The 19,611-nt window shown below is 39.7% G+C and overlaps 1 protein-coding gene across 5 annotated transcripts in view; it reads left to right on the top strand.

The window, feature by feature from the left end:
* The window catches only part of PDGFD (platelet derived growth factor D), a 144,978-nt gene that overhangs the window by 108,979 nt on the left and 16,388 nt on the right, over nucleotides 1-19,611 (top strand). For 4 of the 5 annotated variants that reach the window (XM_052812811.1, XM_052812810.1, XM_052812813.1 and 1 more), the window contains 2 exons: nucleotides 4,931-4,990; nucleotides 9,609-9,810. In XM_052812811.1, the coding sequence (XP_052668771.1) occupies nucleotides 4,931-4,990; nucleotides 9,609-9,810 (262 nt within the window). The remainder of the gene's footprint in view (nucleotides 1-4,930; nucleotides 4,991-9,608; nucleotides 9,811-19,611) is intronic. The other variant, XM_052812814.1, reaches the window with a different exon arrangement.

Here is a 19,611-nt window from a genome sequence, read left to right as displayed (position 1 = left end):
AGCCTCTGACTTCCTAGTGAGTAGCCTTTTGTAGGAAAATAGGTATCTTTCAGCATCCTTAGGAGAAGTGGTAATAAATACCATTCTGATAAGAATATGAAAATGAAACCTAGCAATGTGATGGATTGAAAGTATGGTAAAAGAAAAGATATTTCAAAGTGTATGTCTCTATGCTTTTATTTATCTTTAACAATAGAAATTGGAGTGTACTAAAATGCTACATGAGAAATTATAAATAATCAGTGGAAGTATACAAGCTTGAGTATTTATCACAGCATTTTTTGGAATGGAACTGACTTTTCTTTTGCCTCTTACTTACTTACCTAACACGTTTGCTGTTACACAGTGTGTTCTGTGTTTGGGGTGTATTTGCTTGCTATACCTGTCACTTTGTATATAAAATGTAATATTTATAAATTCAATGATCAGAGAAAATATTGGTACTATTGCTTTTTACAGGGAAAAAAAGAAAGACCTTATTTCTAGATTATTATTACTAACTACAAGTGCAAGTTTATCTGCTTATCAGCTACCTGTCTGCAAACAACACTGAATGCAATAGATGCATGTTGACTATTGTTCAAAAATAGTTATCACTGAGTTTCCTTTTCTTAATTTAAATGTTAGGATAATTTCATCTCTTCTTCTTCAAGTTGTAATTTACCCTAGATTTTCCTTAGAGGCCTTCCACTGTCCTACTCCCTAAAGCTTACATTCCAGTGAGAGATCCCGACTTCTTTTTGTTTCTGTACTGGACCTCTTTGAACATGCCCCATTTCACCTCTGATTTGCTTTTGCAGAATCTGCTCTGTGCCTCAGTACATCCCTTAGCCCTGTTCTTCTGCAAATTTCTAGAAGCTGCTTCTCTTTTATAGCTATGGCATCTAAATACCACAATTGAGGTGACCACAGACAGAGTCCAACACTTTCAGCTTTTCTGTGTTAATTTTTCCTTAGTTTGTTTCTTTCTTCCTCTTTCTCATGTTTACTTGCCCCAAGGACATGCCTGCATTTTTACCTTCCCCTCCCTCACTTCTCTCCTACTCCCATGACAAGGTCACAGTAGAGAAGGTTGCTCCTTCAAGGGAGGACCTTATTAAACCGGTAGGCCCTAAACATCAGTCTAGGATGCTGTCTGGGCTTTTCTTAACCACAACTCTTTTGTGAACCTTTCCCACACCCTGAAGTGGAGAGCGTCACCTCAGCTTTTATTAGCCATAGCTTATAGTTGTTTTGGCAGATAAACAATCTTTGACCAAACCTAATCCAATCACCCCAGAGACCTGCAGATTAGGAGAAACAGTTTAGAGAGGAGCTTATAGACATATGGAGCTGCTTCTTTTCACTGGAGAGAGCTGCCTGTGTGTTGTGCCCATCCTGTGGCGATTATTGCCTCTCCCAGGCATCATGCCTCATAGATGTCAAGCACCAAACTGACAAAAGACTGGCCTACAGTGAGAAAGTATGTAAGAAATGAAGAATCACAGAAATGTTAGAAAGTGCTTCTTGCTTTTAATTTGAGGACCAGGCAGTAATTCAGCATGGCTGGGAGGACTAACATGTTTGCTGTATTTGTGGTACAGCAAAGTGAGTCATGGACAACATGCTTCTCAAACTGGCGAGCTTCCCAGCCTCATCCCTGGTGTGTCTTCCTGATGCCTCCCTGTTCCTACTGACCCTGCCAAACCCCATGGCTTGAGCTCAGCAGAGCCTGTGCTGCTGCAGGTCATGGAGCCCCAGGCTGCAAACCATCTTCCTCAGCAACCAGTGCTATCGGGCTCTGCAGTCTCATATATCCTTGATAGCAGTGATTTTGCCTCATGATCTCCACTCATGAAAGCCCTAGGTGAAACAAAGAGTATTCCCCATGACTCTGTGTCACTTATTGGAGGTGAGTGGTGCGAGACAGGCTATAGACAAAGTCAGTCTGTGAAGGAAAGAGTAGTTTATCTTTGTCTGAAACAGAGCCAAGAACAATATATCCATGTCCTTACATATCTAACTCTAAGGACTGACTCAGGATTTGTCTTGCTGAAGTGTAATTTTGGAAGTTGAGGTATGGAAGTCGATTTTCTTCAATAAAAGTAGCTGCTATCAGAAGGTGATGGGTAGCCCTGTTGTTTTGCCTGTATTTTTGCTGCTTGTAGAACAGTTAATGCAATACTTTGCCGAAGTCTTACGCGATGTTGTTATGTTACCATGACACACATACGAAAATAAAAGCACTGTTGTCAGGGTGATGTAGCCAGATTATTACCACCCTGTTTTTCCAGTTTTCAGCTAAAAAACATGTAATATTTTTTTATGTTTTAACTAAAAGTTTTAATGTCATTTTAAGTAATGAAGAAAACAATAGCCAAGTGGTCATATGCAAATTCACATAAACAAGGTAGTATGAATTGAACAGATAGCACTGAAAATAGATTTGTCCTTCAGGTTCTGCTAGGGACAATGGTGAGAATGGAGGAGAGGGTTTTGTAATGATGAGAACCACTTTGATATTATTACTTGAAATAGCTGCAAGCAGAAGCCATAGATAATAATAATCTTCAAACTGTAGAGGTTGAAAGCTCCAAGAAGCCAAGAATGACTGCAGCTGCCTTGAGTAATGGTGGAACAAAGCCATATAGTTGTGAATAGTTTATGCAGATGAAATATAATCAGAGTCAAAATGTGCAGTCATCAGGTTTGAGATCCAAGAAGCAGGTGGTACACATGTCTTTCTCAGGGTTTTGGAGGGGTTCCCTGGCATCAACCATCTCAAAGAATCATAGACTAAAGATACAGTTTTGATATCTACAATTAGATAACACAAGGGACCGCCACTTCAAACACAAAATTATTCCTTGTCTACAGTCTTCTCCAGACATTCAATGAGGCAGATGATTGTTTCTGTTTTAAAATAATGCCTTAGAACTCAATGCCACTTTTTTTGGAAGTGCTAAATGGAAGCTAATGACAGAGAGGAAATTATTTCCAAGTTTTGCAACTGGCAACTGTTACCAGAGGATCCATGAGCTTTTCAAATCCATTTTTATGTACTTTAAATCATGACTTGTCAAGAACTGGGCAACCAAATGTGTAGAGAATGTGGCCAAGGTAGCCCACTGCTCCTGAATTATTTATGACCTGATCATAGCATTTGCAGATCTCTTTACTGTTTATAAAAAAAATCTGCATTAAAAATTTCACTAATAACGTTTTGCTTCTGTATTCCTAGAAGAAAATGACTACTTCAATTATTAGTTTTTTAATAGCCCTGCAGTTTCAGTGGTCACTTAGGGACACTACAGAGTGATAGCGTTTCTTAAGTTCTACTAATCTTAAGTACTGAAGAAATCACTAAAGTTTTGCTTCCTGAAATTTGAGAGAAAATAACATTTTAAGGAAGAAAAAACAGTAACAATATTGAATAAACAATTTTGTGACTTTTGAGACACTTGACTATTTTTCTGTAGCAAATGAAAAACATTAAATTACCATGTATATTGAGTCTGGATCTGAAAGCGGCTCTGTTCCTTCTTGACTAAAGGAGAATTTTACTGACGAATTAGCATATTATGTGATCAATTTTCTCTTTTCCATTCCTAAGAAATAATTGAATATATGCATATATGTACGGTCCAATGCAGCATGGACTCTAGAGAGCATCAGCTGAGCAGCTACCCTTCCATTTTCACTTTCAGTTGCCAACTTAAAAAATGTATAGCAGATACTGAGTCAGTGTAAATGGTGAGCCCAGGCATTAATCCATCTTCTTCAAATCCTTTCATTATAAATTCTGTTATTAGAAATTAAAAACTTGGTATGATGTCACTTCAGTCCACTTTCCTTACCTGCCTATTCATGCTGTTCATTAGCTATTCACTGCATGTGTGTGTTTATTAACCATTCTGTAATGCTGCCTTTTTTTCCATTTTTCATGGTTTAATTATTCCAGTTGGAAATTAGTAAAACTGCCAAAAGATTAAAGAAATGGCTTCTTCATTATTTAAGTAATGATTGCCCATCACTGGTCAGACGTGTGGATTGGGATTTGGGTGACCACATATCAATAGCTACAATTTTGACATCTGTGTCTAAGCTAGTCCTCGCAGGCTCACTTTATAGACAACGGAGAGAAAAAAGCATTTTTAGGATGCAATGTCATCCCAAATTAAGCTTCTAAAATAGATGAGATGATTTGCACCCTAAAATTGCTAGTTTTAGTTGACTGTAAATGGAAAAAAGAGCGACTAGCTTAGATGTTTGCTTTGTAGATGTCCAAAGGTAGATGAGATGAATCCCATCCCTGTGCTCAAATTAATCATAAATGCCCAGAGGTTTTGTGCAATGACACTTCTAATGTGAATGTACTGTGCCTGCATTTTTTGATGTAAAGGACATAGTGCCATTCAATGCTCTGCACAGATGATCAAGTCCTGTTCAGCACAAGCACCAAAAGCAGTACAGTCATGTTAGGACTACATTTCAAATGGATTAGATTTACCCTGCTTTTCACCTTGGCTAAGTAGTACCAGGGTATTAGCATGTCCACGTTCTTTCCAGAATGGATCAGTTTTGGGGACAGCATTAATACTCCGATTGTAGACATACAGAATTGGTGTTTAATGTTTATGTTGGAAGATAAATGTAATGGCCTTGACCAGATTAGGTCCTGCTATGCAAAGCAGCGTATATCATATTACAAGTAATAATAATACCTATTCTTGCCCCAGCAAGCTCACAAGGAGCTAGTTTATAAACAGTGAAAAGGGAGGAACCTGAATGGAAGTAGTATTATTTAGGAATGACACATGGCAATGGCCTCTCGCATTAAAGAGGGTTGAAAAAGGTGACAGGTGTTGAATGCTGAAACATAATTTAGATTCTGCAGTTAATTTAGGACATTGCCTTAATGGTGATTTTTACTGTGGGTTTTTCCCCTTAGGATGATTTCCAACATGCAGCCTCAGAAACCAACTGGGAGTCAGTCACAAGCTCTGTCTCAGTAAGTAATTTGTTACTATTTTGCCCATGGATGGGTTGATAGGATGGCTTGAATCCAACTCACTGAAATGGCACCTGCACAGAGGAACCATGTATTCACCTTTGGCAGAGGATGAAATAAGTGTTTATCCAACCCATACTGGAGTCAACCACTGTGTTTTTTAAGGATAAAAGTTTCGGGATATGCCATCAGCTGTTGTAACCACATGAGATAGCCATTGGGAAACTTTTCTTGCTTTCAAACTCATCCTGCCAAGATGAAAATACAAGATATAAACTCCTTACAATCTTCGGTTGTAAAATATCTTGATGTAAATAGAAGACTATACTTAAAACAGGCTGGCAGGAAAATGGATCTAGCTTTTCATTGTCAATACTGAGATTTTTTTTTAAGTGTTTGTAATAAAATCTTCTATCTGAAGTCTCCATATTCAGCAGTGAAATGTGACGGGGAAAAAAAAATAAGGAAAACAAGTAATCCAGTATAAAATTCAGTTTTTCTCTTCATTACATTTGATTTGTGTCATTGGCCAAAAATCCGTCCCCTCTTTCATTTCCGAAGTTAAATGCTGGGGAGTGGCAATGTAGCATCAGAATTTGTAATATGGGCAGTCCTCTTCTGTGCACTCTGCTGGCTGGTCAGCACCATGTCACAGCTCTTGTAAACTCTTAAAACACATGAGATGAGGACAAGTGCTCAAAGCAGACTTGAGACCAATGTTTGGAGCATTCATGGAAGAGGGTTTAGTGATGGCATATTTGTTAAAGTAGCTGCCAGGAGCTGCCAGTGGAGGAGCAGTAAATAAAGTACGGGTAAATTCTACTGATTAGTGTCCAAGCCAGGCAGTGAGAGAAAATTCTGTATTGCCAAAATTGGAAGAAGTTAAGCCAATGTCACTCGTGTTTGCCTCTGAGTTTTCAAATGACACTTTTCCTTCATGATACAATGCATTGGTAGCCTTGAACTAATTGTGCTGGAAGTCCTGAGTAGTAATATTAGCAGGGCTGAAATCCACTGGATATGCCAAGCAGGAGATGCTAAAACACTGTTTTACTGAAAGACATAAACTCATTTTTCATTCTAATATGGTGTTGCAAAAAAAAATCTATGCGATAGAATATTTTGTTTAAAAATATGGTAGGCTGATGTTTAAAAATGTAAGCCTAGGGCTCCCTCATCAGGTAACTATGAAAATGAGATCTAGTATGTGGTAAACGCCATGTTAGTTATCCTCCTTAATATTTTAAGATACACAATACACCAAACAATAATCCAGTATTCTTTTTGTATTGAGAAAAAAAAGTATATTTATCTTTCACATCTATTTGTTTCTGAAAAGTTGTTGTTAATGTGTTACAGGTAGGGAAGTTCAGTACAAATATTACAGGTAGCAAGCTGATGCCCAAGGTCACATGGAGACCTACAGCTAAACCAGAAGGAGAACCCCAGTTTCATTGGGTTTTGCCATGCCATCCTGTCTAATAAAACATACCTTCTTCCACCGGGCATGCATTGCACCCACTAGCCCTCTCTTATCCTCAGGGAAAATAAGGTGGAGAGGTTGAGTAATTTTTCCCAAAGGCACCAAGGAAAAAGTCTGAGGACATTCAAATTCTTCAGGAGAGAAAGGTTCAGGGATCCTGCTATGGTCCTGAGGGACAGAAGGACAAACTCAGACCTGTCAGTTGCCGACAAGCTGGCATACTGTTCTGCTGATACTCAGTTAACATGGCAGATCTAAGTTTTGCCCCGCAAACCCACAGGCAACCCAAAGATTCATTTTAGGATCTGGATACATTACAACTCTCAGAATGAAAATTTGAGAGTGAGCAAATTCTTTCTTCCATGTCTGAGATCATATCACAGAGTCATATTTTGGGTTTTTTTTCTCAGAAAGCAAAGACCAATATTTCTGCCCTTAACCCAGCATGACAAACCCAGAAAAAAAGGAAACAAAATTCATGCCTTATTAGGTTAGTTTCCATTAGTTGTGAAGTACTGGTATGACCAACAAACAACTGTGATGCATAGTGAACTCCCTGTCAGCTTCACAATACAGATAGAAAATAGAAAAGAACAGGGGAACAGAAATTAAGGGTAAAAGCACTGACAAAAAAAAGATACCTTTGTATCCCATGAAATGAAAAATGCGTTCAGAGCTTTTAAGAAACGCAGAAGAGGTACATAACATGGAAGATCTTTGCTCTTCATTGCTTCTTGCATTTCACTCTTCCTCTTGCCCTCTCTTTGGATGCGATCTCAGAAGCCAGATTACGCCAAGCGCAAGCTCTTCTAAAGCTAGCACCTTGTTCCTGGCAGGTCAAAAGAGAAGCAGTTGGGTTGGCAGCTTTGAAGTTGCTTTTGGGCCTGTCACATGATGTCCCTGCCAGCAGGTTATCTGAGCTGTTGAAATAATTCCTCCTGACTTGGCTGTCACTGAGAAAAAGTTAAGCTTTCTTCTGTGTGTGAACGAGGTTGCACAAATCTCTTGAGTAGGAACTTTTATATGAAAAGAAAATGGGGAATCCCTGCTGCTTGTATGAGTTTGAAATGCCCTGCAAATTCACAACCTGACCTGCAGTTCTGTAATGAAATGCACAGTTGAACACATGAAGAAAAATTTTGCATCATCTAAGCCTGATTTTTATGCTGCTGTTTCTTCAGCATCCTTGTACCATCTCCCTCACTTTTGAAAGGCAGTCGGGGACTGACATTTCCCTGTTGGGCTGCAGTCACAGATGACTCCTCAGTAAGCAAGTAGCATTTGGGTGCATTTTTCTTTTGTAACCTCGAAGACTGTGTTAGCACACTGCACAATACCCACCCACAGCACAGTCGCTCCTGCAGCATTGTTTTAGATAACAATGCTGTGTTCACTTTGCTGGTGTGAGCTTTTCAACTCCTGCCACTCCCATCTCTCTGATGGTCTCTATTCCAAGCCACTTAGAAGTCAGGAGAGATGCTTTGAGGTACGCCTTCTCTCTTAGTGGGTCATGAATTTTTACAGCCATCTGCACTATGTCTTATTTAGCACTGCATTGTAGAGGCATTGCAGTCACAAGTGGGCCCTCTGAAACTTCTTGCGCTGTTCGCTATAAGCAATAAAGCACAGCTATGCTTTCTTCACCGCACTATTGTAATGTTTTCTATTTCTCCTCTTTCTTGTTTTGAGTAATTTGGATTGTTAATACTTTCAGCAAACATATGCAGTAAAATATCAAGGATTGTTACTTTTGTGATATAACTTACTGTTAAAGACAACTGTTTTATTTTAAAAGACATACAGGCTTTAAAACTATTTTGGTAAGCACTGTAGGACACAATCCTGCAAACAAGTGAGTAACTTTACTCAAATGAGTTGACCTTCCCATTACTACCCAACCAAGTGAAGTTAATCACAAAGGTTAATAGTTTAACATATGCATTTACTTGGGAGATGAGGCAAAAAAAATTATTTTGGGGAGCCATTAATTTTAAATGGCATATTTCTGCTACATTACTTCTGAACTGGGTTTCATGAGAGAAGAGGATTTCTAGGGTTTTTCCTCCAATGTTTTAACTTCTAAGACCAAAATCCAAACAACTCTTGTGCTATATTATGCTTCTCATTGGACAAAATCAGGTATTTTGATTGTGGTCCTTTATAAAGTAACAGATCTGCATTAATAGTTTTTCTTGCACATATTTTACACATACTATTAGCCTTTGTGCTTGGACAAGGGAAAAATTGTGATACTAAATAATTATTATTAAAAATGTTTAAAGTCCTCTCCAGTAAAAATGAAATTTCTACAAACTTTCTGTCAAAGTCCAGTTGTGCCACAAGTTCAGTGGGAACCATATATGCTCAGAGAACAGTACCTGGCCCTTCCTGGTGGGAAATAATATTCCATTTGATATTATGATATAATTGTGAGGATATCACTATGTTGGTAATCCCAATATTCATTGTTACATTGCTGAGATCCAAATATCACATTTTTTCTTGTTTGCTTAGTAACTTGTATTTTTGGTAAAAGAGCAGGACAATTGGCATTCATCGGTGTTTCACAATACATTGAATTCTTGGGAATAAAGGGCCATCTTTTCAAGTCTTTAACCAAGCCAAATTTGTTGTCCAAATTGACAGGGAAAGAAAGACAGTCTAGTGGACTTGTTGCCTTTGTCTTTCTCTGCTGTGGTTTCTGATCTGCCTATTATGGATTTACCAGCAGAGCTGGCAGAGCTGTGAAGGCACCAGCCCAGCACTACAAGGCACCTCTGTTCTATGGTCATGTCCATCACAGTCATTTCAAAAGACATTTCCATTACATCTTTGTATATGTGCACACCGTCATCCCCTTTGAAGAGTGGGTGTGCATGTTGACAGTCCAGCAGTGGCAGTGCTTCCACTCCCTGCACCTCCTCCAGGATTTGCTTGGGAGTTCCTTGGTGTTTCTTCTCCTTGCAAAAAGAAAACACAGGCATAACAAAGCCTGGCCCAGCTAAGGACTTCAAAAGATGGCCCAAAGTAGCTGTTTCAGTCAATAATGAGACAAGTTTCTCAGTAACTGTTTTCAGTTGTTCTAAGTGGTGCTGTAACTTATTCCAAGTACACTGAGATGTATGTCACTCTTAGGGGGTATCCTATCCCTCTCCATCAGTGACTGACCCTACGCTCACAGCGGAAGCACTGGATCAGACCATTGCTGCATTTGACACGGTGGAGGATCTGCTCAAACACTTTAACCCAGACTCCTGGCAAGAAGATCTCGAGAATTTGTACACAGACAGTGGCCACCATTATCGAGGCAGGAGCTACCATGACAGGAAGTCCAAAGGTAGGAAAAGACGCTATATACATACTTTGGTGCAAGACCAGGATATTCCTTCACTCCTCATAGAAATGTCCATTGGTCAGGTATTAGATTCTGGTGCCCGTGTTCCTGTTGGAGTCACAGGGCAAGGTACCACCTATTAAAACCAGGGATAAGTCATTTAATCCTTAACCATTTTCTGACTGAGTAGAATCTCGCCTGAGAAATCAGACTGAAAACTGCCCATTGTCATGATGAATTCACAAATAAAAACATAGGCCCATGTGTAAAGGACAGATGGTTCTCAGCTTCACTCTCTTAAAGCCCTTGCTTTGTGTGTAAGGCATGGGGCTCCTAATTACCTGCACTATCATCCTCCTTTAAATACCCTGCTTAGGGATTGTTCTCTGTTGAGTGAGGAATAATCACTTTTATCACATTGTGCTTAGGGAAGCATCTGGTGCAGACACCTGTATGTGCAGCTGGTTTTTTAGGATGTGAACATCTCACTTTTTCATTATGTTGGTGGGGAACATTATTATGGTTTAACATCGTTGTCTGTAATTGAGCAAAGCACATATTTCTGGGTTATGTTTCTTGTTTCCTTCTGTTAGTTCAAATCATCCACCAAATGGTAAAGCAAAGGGATGTTAAGTTAGCAGTACAAACCCATAATGATAAAGAAACACTATTTAAAAGAGACAGTCATGCTCTGGGGTAACCATGCACTGAAGGGCCTGATAAAATTGCCCTTTGTGTGCAAGTACAGATCTAGGAGGTGTGTTGGGGTTCTCCAGGATGACAATAGCTGTAGTTTTCACAGAAGATCTGAAGTGAAATATTTTATTTGAGTTGTCTTGCTAATATTGTCTTCCATTTCCAACTTATGTATTCATGTGCATTCTTCTTTATAACTTTAAAATCGTAATGCCCAAATCATAGTTCTGATTCTGTGCAATCTACCATTTATTTGCATCTCAAATCCCATCCCCCCCTATGTTAAGCATGGGAGAGAGGATTTTAATTCTGTGTTTGTAACTTACTTGCTATCAAATGATGAGGCTTTGATCTTAAAAAGGATATATAGGCTGTATCTGTATGAGGGCAAATAGTGTCAAGGAGTGTTCCCTTGACAAAGGCCCTGAAATCCAATCACCATATTGCTAAATTGTCAGCCTGGTCTCTGCTTAGTTTTGGCCTAGGCCAAATGTCATTCTCCCAGGTCATTGCTGGGCATGAACCAGGAGTTGGCAGAGTCCAGCTGCCATTCCTGGTGGGTAGTTTACATGTGGCCACCTTGTCTTGGAGAGTAAGAGATAAATGGTAGGGATGTGGGCTCTCCCATGGCTGTTGACCTTTGTGCAGGAGAATAACCTCAGGCACATACAATGTATTAGTAAATGCGCAGCCAACTTGGCATACATTTTCCAAGACATGTTGGCTGTCTCTGATTTTGGGCTCAGCACTTCAAAGGAATCTGCGATAAAGCCCTGAGCACCCATCCAGTGAAAACTGAACCCCTTTTCTTTGTTCCCTTTTGGCACATCAGAAATTTCAGGCAACCACAACAGCCCATGTTTTGTGAAAAACATCACCTAACTGCCACTGCGTCACTTCTGAGATCAGTTTGATCTCATTTAGGGGTCTGTGAAATGTGATCTGTGTGTCCCTTATTCCCAGGCTGGATTGGGCACCAATAGACATGTATACAAAAGAAATAAAGGGTCTGTTTTGATTTTAATAGAAGCTGATTAGAAACCTGGATCCTGTACTGGTTCTGCTCTCCAGTTTTCATTTGATTCTCAGATCATATTTGGCCTAGTACCCCATATATTTAAATGACCATGTATATATAAAATAGCATTTGCTTCTTTATTGATGCTGATCATGTAGGCTAGAGGTATCAGTCTGATCTGGTAGTGCTTGGAAAATTCAGATGCATAAAGGTTTCTCCATTTCATGTAAATGTAATTCAGCTTCTTGTGTAACAAAACACTATAAAAAAACATAAAGAGTTTTCCCATTATTATTTTAACACTTGATTTATTTTAAGAGGATTTTTTTATTGTTCTGGTTACAGGAATAAGAAAAAAAGTTTTATAACAGTTTTGCTTTTGTCTTCAAACTAAAGGCCAAATTCCCTGACTGTTAGCAGCCCTCTGGACAAAAGTACCTCACCACAATCAAATCCTTAAAAAAATTCAGTTAAGAATTTTTATTTAGTCATAAACTTCTGACAAGATTAAAGGCTTGTTCTTGGATGATGTCAGGAGTAGGGAATAACTTTAACAAGTACTTAAATTAGAAATGCTTGGTGGCTTTTAAACACAGACTCTGTGGATCTCTGAAGAATGTTTAGAGGCACTGGGATGACCTTGTAGCAAAGAGAGCAATAGATTATATCATCATTTATTTCAGATATCTATCTGTTTCTGCTTCCAGCTTGGGTTTATTTTTTATCCTTAGTTAGAACAGCCCTGAGGCAGATAAGAACAATTTGATGTAATCTCTGCCTATCTTTCACAGCATTTTCAGAACATGTCATATAAATGGTATAAATGAATCACTAATGATTTCACTCCTATCCAACTCTCTGCCCATACCAAATTGTGCCACAAAATTGAGCTTAAGAGGCAGTGTTGCTGAATACCAATTCTGATAACAGGGATATGTGATAAATGATATTTAAATGGTATGTTTTCTTAATTTGACAATCAATAATCTACAAAGATAAGGAACAGGGTCAAGGAAATAAGAAGTACAGTATTATAGCATAGCTGAAACTCACAGAATCACAGAATAGATGAAGTGGGAAGGCTTCTCAGGAGTTTGTCTAGTCCAATCCCCCTGCTCAAGGCAGGGTCACCAACAGCAGGTTACTTGGGACCATGTCCAGTCAGGTTTTGAATATCTCCAAGGATGGAGACTGCACAACCTCTCTGGACAACCTGTGTTTGACCACTCCCTGGACAAACAAAAAAAAAGTTGTGGGGGTTTTTTTAATGTTTAAGTAGGTTTTCCTGTGTTACAATTTGAGTCCAGTACCTCTTGTCCTTTCAATGAAGACTCTGGCTCCACCTTTTTTACTCCCTCCCATCATGTATTTATACACATCAATATACACATATACAGATCAATCCCTACCTGGATACCTCCTGCAAGAACCTTAAAGATGAAGAGTGTGTTCATTAAATCTATATGTATGATAACTCCATTCCATCTACAAAATCTGATCTCACACCTCAACAACACTGATGCAACTCATTGAGTTAAATGCATTTCTATTTACACTGTTGAAGTGAGATACTGGTATGAGGTGTGTCTCGCTAATAACCACATGAAGTTTGAAATTTAATTCTACATAGGTTTAGTGAGGTTTGCTGTTAACCACTCCAGTAAAAGTTAACTATAGAATTGCAGTGAAACCCAGACTGGCAGAAAAGGGCAGAAAAGAAGGGGGAGGACACGCATTCACATTTTCAAAATCCTTAAATGAGAGGCCTTGTATAAGGTATAAACTGCGGTGTACACCTCCTACATGGAAATATGACAAGTAGATGTTTCAAATAACCTTTGCAGCAGTTGTAAATATACTCAAAAAAGTTTGCTAGCCATTGGTGCATTTTAGAAACTCTGAAAGTATTCAGCCTTAAGCTTATCCTAGACTCTTAGGAAAAAAGCAGGTCATACCAAATAAAGTATATCCTTTAAAATAATTCCTTTTGCATTGCTGTAATGTTGTAGTGTCATAATAATTTGGCTATTACAAATATAAAACATCTCTAAAAGGATATCACTGGTTATTGGGTTATTTAATACTGTTCTTAGCAAGAACACAGGTAGATATAAAAAAGAAAACAGCCATACTCTACAATTATGTTGAACTTCTACACAAATAGGTTTCTCTCTAAAAGAATAATAAGGAGCTTTCAGACATGTTTGAAGGAAACCTCTTCATTCTACAGTTTAAATTTTTGAAAGCATCAATGTATCTGCTTGATAATATTAGAAGAGCTCCTCAGAGATCCTGTTGTAAACAGTTCCAACCATCAGTTAAACATTAACTTTTCCCACATGCTTGTTTGCATTTATCTTTTGTTGTTCACTCTAAAGTTTTACATCCTATTGAAAAAGGCTTTATAATTTTAAAAAGACCTCTGCCTGTGAATTGGCTTGTGTACAAATGAAGAAAAAAAGGAGGAAGAAAAAGTTCACTGTTTCTCATCATAGAAGTAGATCCAAATGTCTAGGGCATGGTACCTACAGAAAGGGGTCATCTTTGAAAAGGAATGGGGTTTGGGTTTGGGGGGTTTTTGTACACATGTAGATAGATACATTCTGGTAATTAACAAGACTACACATGCCTCTAAGCTCATTTTCTTTTTTGGAAATGGTATGCAAGAAGCCTTTGGCTATCGGAAGAAATTAATCAGGTGGGTCATTCTTGCAATAACATCTGTCTGCAATGACAGCTTTACAAGTTAAATAAATAAACACTTGCTGGCATAGCCACACTGCTCTCTAGGAGAGTAGCGAGATGAGACCACAAGTCTTCATGGAATGTTTCTGCTGTCTATTGCCAAACAGGTTTCCAAGATCAGGCAAGTTTTGCCATGTCCTTAACAATAGTTCTTAATTGTCACTACTTACAATGGTCTAGCAAGAAGTTAAAATTTTAACTCAGGAATGTAATTTCTCAGGGGTTTGCAAACAGTGGCAAATAAATTACTGCAAACGTCCATGTACTCTTCCTTGAAAGGTCCTGGGATGGCTGCCAGCAAGTTTCAGTGCACCAGACAGGGAGGGAGTGCAGGCATCACAAATGCTGAATGCCTGCTCGTTCGTGGCAAATGTGAGTATTCCAAGTATATGGAATACCTTCTCAAATAGCTGCTAATTTAAAGTGTTCCCTGTGCTTAAAAAACAGGGTATTTCTTCCACCCTTCTTCAGTGTGGAACCAAGTTGCCTGTTGCATGCAAACTACACACATTCATTCATTTCACAGTCTAATTCAGATCTATATCCGTACTCTTCCACCTCTGTGACAAATGAGATTTTCCCTCATGCTTTACGTGACATTATTGTCGGTCACTGCAGTGAAAGCTTTTCTTATTAAACCTTTCTTTAAAATGCTAGTGAAACTTGCAGCATATTATTTATCACTGGAATAAGCTGTTCAATTCCATTGATTTCAATGAAGCTATGTCCATTTATGACACTGATAGTTTGGCCTGCTTTTGCTACTTGACCCATACCACAGCTGATAATTGGTTTGCCTATATATTGTGAACCTTGCTTCATGCGGACAGTTATAATCCCACTGAAATTCTGATCTCTCATTCCTCTAAAATAATAGTTGCTGTATTGAGGAGGTTTGTCTTGGCATTGTGATTCTGTAGTAAATCCAAATTGCAGCATCTTCTCCCCAGCTCCCATGAGAAAGACTTGGACAGCTCCCAAAGTTTTTAGGTGTATTTAACAAAGTGCTTATTGTGGTATCATTAAGCATGTGCAGTGGAACAGTGAAAACCATCAACCATGTGTGTTGAAGTCTAAAAGCCACAGGGTTTGGTTAACATTTGGTATGGAGAAGAATAATTTCATCAGTGTCGGTGCATTTAGGTGATTTAGCCAGTGGGAGATGTGACTTTGTCATATGTATGGGACTGCATTTTCCAACTCAAGTTCAACCACACCATAGCTTCAGTCAGCTACAGCACTGCTCTGAATCTTTGACTGCTTGTACAGTACCTCTACTCTACCTGACACAGCCCTGGCACACACCTTTCTGCTAGTGGGACATGAATCCTGGGGAGATAGGGTTCAATACATTCATAGGTCTCTGAGAAATTCCATGCTCTATACGAGGAATTTTTTAAAGCCAAGAGTCAAAATTAAAATGGCAGCACAACATCTTTGTTAAAAGCTGTAAGCCACACATGAAAGGGATGAGAGTCAAACTAGAACTGAGCTCTGGATCCCCACTTGGTACTCGATACTCCAACCACACTGCAGTTCCATCCCTTGCTGATGCACAAAATATGAACAGGGGCAAGCAAACAAGTGCAGGCCCCTTTCACGAGTACATCTCTTTAGCTGCCAAAAAGAGCACAAGAGTTAGAAATTTTAGCAGAATTGGCACTGGTTTGCATGCCTTTGGCAGGAGGCTCAAGGAGATGCAGATTTGTGCTTGACATCCAGGGGAGGATGGTCAGTGGCTGGGAAGTCTCTGCACACATTCCCTGCATAGTCCCTTCAGTGAGAGTTAGGTATTTTAACATCTCTGAGGATCTAAGCTTTATAGTTTGTCTACATACAGATGATTCTTAATGTGGCCTGTCATCAGCATAGTCTGGTGCTGAGTGTCTTGCTGAAATCTGGTTCCACACATCCACACTGCCTTCATAACAGACAAAAATCAAACTTTTAAACCTTATCTGTCCATATGGATAGTGATGTCAATACCCTTTTAGGAAGGACAGCAGACATATAGGCATTGTGGCAGCTTAGTATCAATCATGGATTAACAGAATAATTTTGGTTACAAGGGCACTCTGTGGATCATCTCATCCAAAACTCTGCTCAGTGCAGGACTGACCTTGAAGTTAATTCAGGTTACTTAGGGCCTTCTCCAGTTAAGTTTTGAATATCTCCAACTGGAGCAATTCCACAAGCTTTTGGGTAACTTGTCCCAGTGTTTGACCACCCTCATCGTGATTAGTTTTTCTTTAGAGCTTACTGAAATGTCCCTTGCTGCAACTTGTGATTTTTGCCCCTTGTATTTTTGCTGTGCACATCCAAGAAGAGACTGGCTCCATCCTCCCTGTAGCCCCTTTTAGATAGCTGGAGATGATTATTAGAACCCCTCTTAGTCTTCTTTCCAGACTAAACAAATCTGGTTCCCTTAGCCTCACTGTGGCTGTTTTGGACCAGCACCTTAACCGTCGTGGTCACCCTTCACTGAACTCCTAGTTTGTTCATCATTCTCTTCTGCTGGAGGGGGCTCAAAATTGGACACAGTACTCCAGATGCAGGTTCACAGGAGCTGAAAGAAGGGGAGTATTCATCTCCCTCAACCTGCTGCCACATTCTTCCTAATGCAGCTCAGTGTGCAGCCTCTGTCACTGCAAGGCAAGCAGCTGACTCATATTTAACCTGCTGTCTACTAGGATGCCAAGGCTTTTTCTGCAAAGCTTCTGCTTAGCCAGTGCGTGCCCAGTCTGGACTGATGCATGGGGTTATTCCATGTCAGGTGCAAGAATTTCCATTTGTCATCACTGAACCTCATGAGGTTCTTGGCAGCACATTTCTCCAGCCTGCTGAGGTCCTTCTGAAAGGCAGCCCTGCAGTACGTGGACAAATTTCACTAATGTAATGTCACTGACAAACTTGCTGAGGGTTCACATCATTCCATTGTTCAGATCATTAGTGAAGATCTTTAGCAGTATTGACCCCAGAGTTACCCCCTGGGGAACACTGCTAGTAACCAGCCACCAGCTGTACTTGGAATTGCTGACCATTTTGCTCAAGCCTCTTGGACCTTCCAGTTATCTACCAAATTTGTAGTCCACCTATCCCATTATATATCTCAGCAGTATGGTTGCAAGGATGCTATGGATCACTGTCAAAATCAGCAGATGCCTCTGCTGTTTTCACCTCATCCAGCAAGACCATTGTCTCATCATAGCAGACTCTCAGCTTGGTCCATCACAATTTGCCCTTGGTAGATCTATTCCTAGTCACCCTCCTGTCTTTCATGTGCTTGGACATTGCTTCCAGGAGGATTTACCCCTTAATTTTACAATGGGCTGAGGTTAGGCTGACTGTTCCGCACCTGCCTGAATCCTTCTTGCCTTACTTATAGATGGCCTTGACATGTGGTATAGGAATACCGTGGCAAGGTGGCTACCATCTCTTATGCCTCAGCTCTGGTCTGTGGCTGATACATGAAAAAAAGTGTAAACTGTTCAGATATGACAATTAGGGCCATGTATGAATTTGGAACAGATAAAGTGTTAAAAGAAATCCTAACAGACTGCCTGTCTTTTTAAAATTAGTCAGTGACCAGCAGCACAGGTTTTCTCTCCAATCTTTAAGGCTGTCCCTTCTGAATAAGACATGGTATTAGCTGCAGTGCCTAATTTCAGTGCTTACCTCTGATTAAGATCAATGTTTCAAGGTAAGCACATGCCATAGCACTATGTGAAATGAGGATGGATTTAAGCATAGGATTTAAGGGGGAGGAGGGGGCAAACACTGTACCTCAAGTATCCAGCTTACTGCTCCAGTGCATCTTTTATGTCTGCCTTGCCTTCAAATTGAATCTCTGATGCAGACATTCTGTAATAATACTTTGAAGTTATTTGCATCCAGTCTACAGAACCTTTTAGTTCTAGTTTTAAATTAAGGACTCCAGTGGTTTCAGTCCTTGATAAGTAAAGCAGCAGGATTTCACACCAATCACACCAAGGCTCGGTTACATTTTAGTCACAGCAGTGAAGTGATGCATGAAACTGACTGTACTGTAAAATCTCATTGTTATACGGATGAGGAAATGGACTGGCTCCAGACACTAAAACAATCCCAAGACAGGGAAAAATGCATGTCAAAGCTTTCAGCAGAGAGAGTTGTTCAGAGCAAAATGTGTTCTTTGGTTAGGGGGCTGCAAACCATGGTCTAAAGCTAAATAGGCAATGGGAACTGTTCTTGGGTGTCAGTGTGATGCTACCAAAGTACAGTATACACTGTTCACAGAAGACATTGTGCGCTCACCCTATCCCACCAAGCACTGGATTTCTGTAGAGGAGAGTCAAAAAGAGTGTAGGTGTTTACCTCCAGATGAATTTTTATGGAGGATAACTTGTGTATCTCTTAAACCCTTTATTTAGTCTCTCCTGCTCTGCTTGAAGTTATTTGTTTTCATGATTTCAGCATCACTAAAATAAGACCTTTCTGCTATTGTATTTGTCCATTTCAACCTGGACTCTGATACCTGAGATACGGTGAAGTGCAGAGAATTCACATCTTAACTGATAACTCTGGGATTTGGGGTCCTGAAAGCTGCTAATAAGTCAGGATCAGAATGCCTTGAGTATGATACCAAGGAGAATTAATGGAATTTTCCATTTGAAAATTTCCTATAGGTTTTTCAAATATAGTTCATCACAGAAAAATACACTAAATAAATGTAGTTTGCTACTGGTTGATTTCAGAATTCCTGAAGAATGCATCTGGAGAAAGTTTTGACCCCTTACTGAAAACAGCTGAGTCCCTCATACTGCACAGAGAAAAAAATCATCCTAATTATCTGGTTATTCCCTCCTATGCTTCGAGCAAGTCAACAGCTCTCTGTACTGATTCAGCTACAGCCTAAAAGACCCTGCAAAGACTTCTGAAAGTCATCAAAACTAGGCTTTTGAAGGCTAGTAAGCAAAGCCTTCCCTCCAGTGAAAGCCCTTTGCCAGGTCACCCCTTGCCATTTAAATTGAGCAGCTTAAGTACTGAAGCTAATATGTGTAACACTGTGATGGATATAATATGCTCTCTGCAGGAAAGCGCCCCCCCCCCCCCCCCCGGTCCTTTAAATGCTGGTGCTTTCCCTCTCTGCCAGTCTCATTACAAAGACACATTTCTGCATTGATAACGCAGCAGTGATAATAGGTATCATCTCAATGCAGGAAGAAGGACTGTTGAGCCTCAGGGGAAATTTCATCTGTGATAGAGCAAATTTTGTTCAGCCTCCTGGACATCTCCTGGGCACAGATGTCAGTTCATGTGACCTGGGTCTGGGCCCTCTTTAATGACCAGTTTGTTACTGGAAGCCT

This window comes from Harpia harpyja, chromosome 17, assembly GCF_026419915.1.
Source record: "Harpia harpyja isolate bHarHar1 chromosome 17, bHarHar1 primary haplotype, whole genome shotgun sequence".
In the NCBI taxonomy this organism is placed as follows: Eukaryota; Metazoa; Chordata; class Aves; order Accipitriformes; family Accipitridae; genus Harpia; species Harpia harpyja.
The sequence above is the reverse complement of the archived record's forward strand: the minus strand, read 5'-3'. Positions and strand labels throughout refer to the sequence as shown.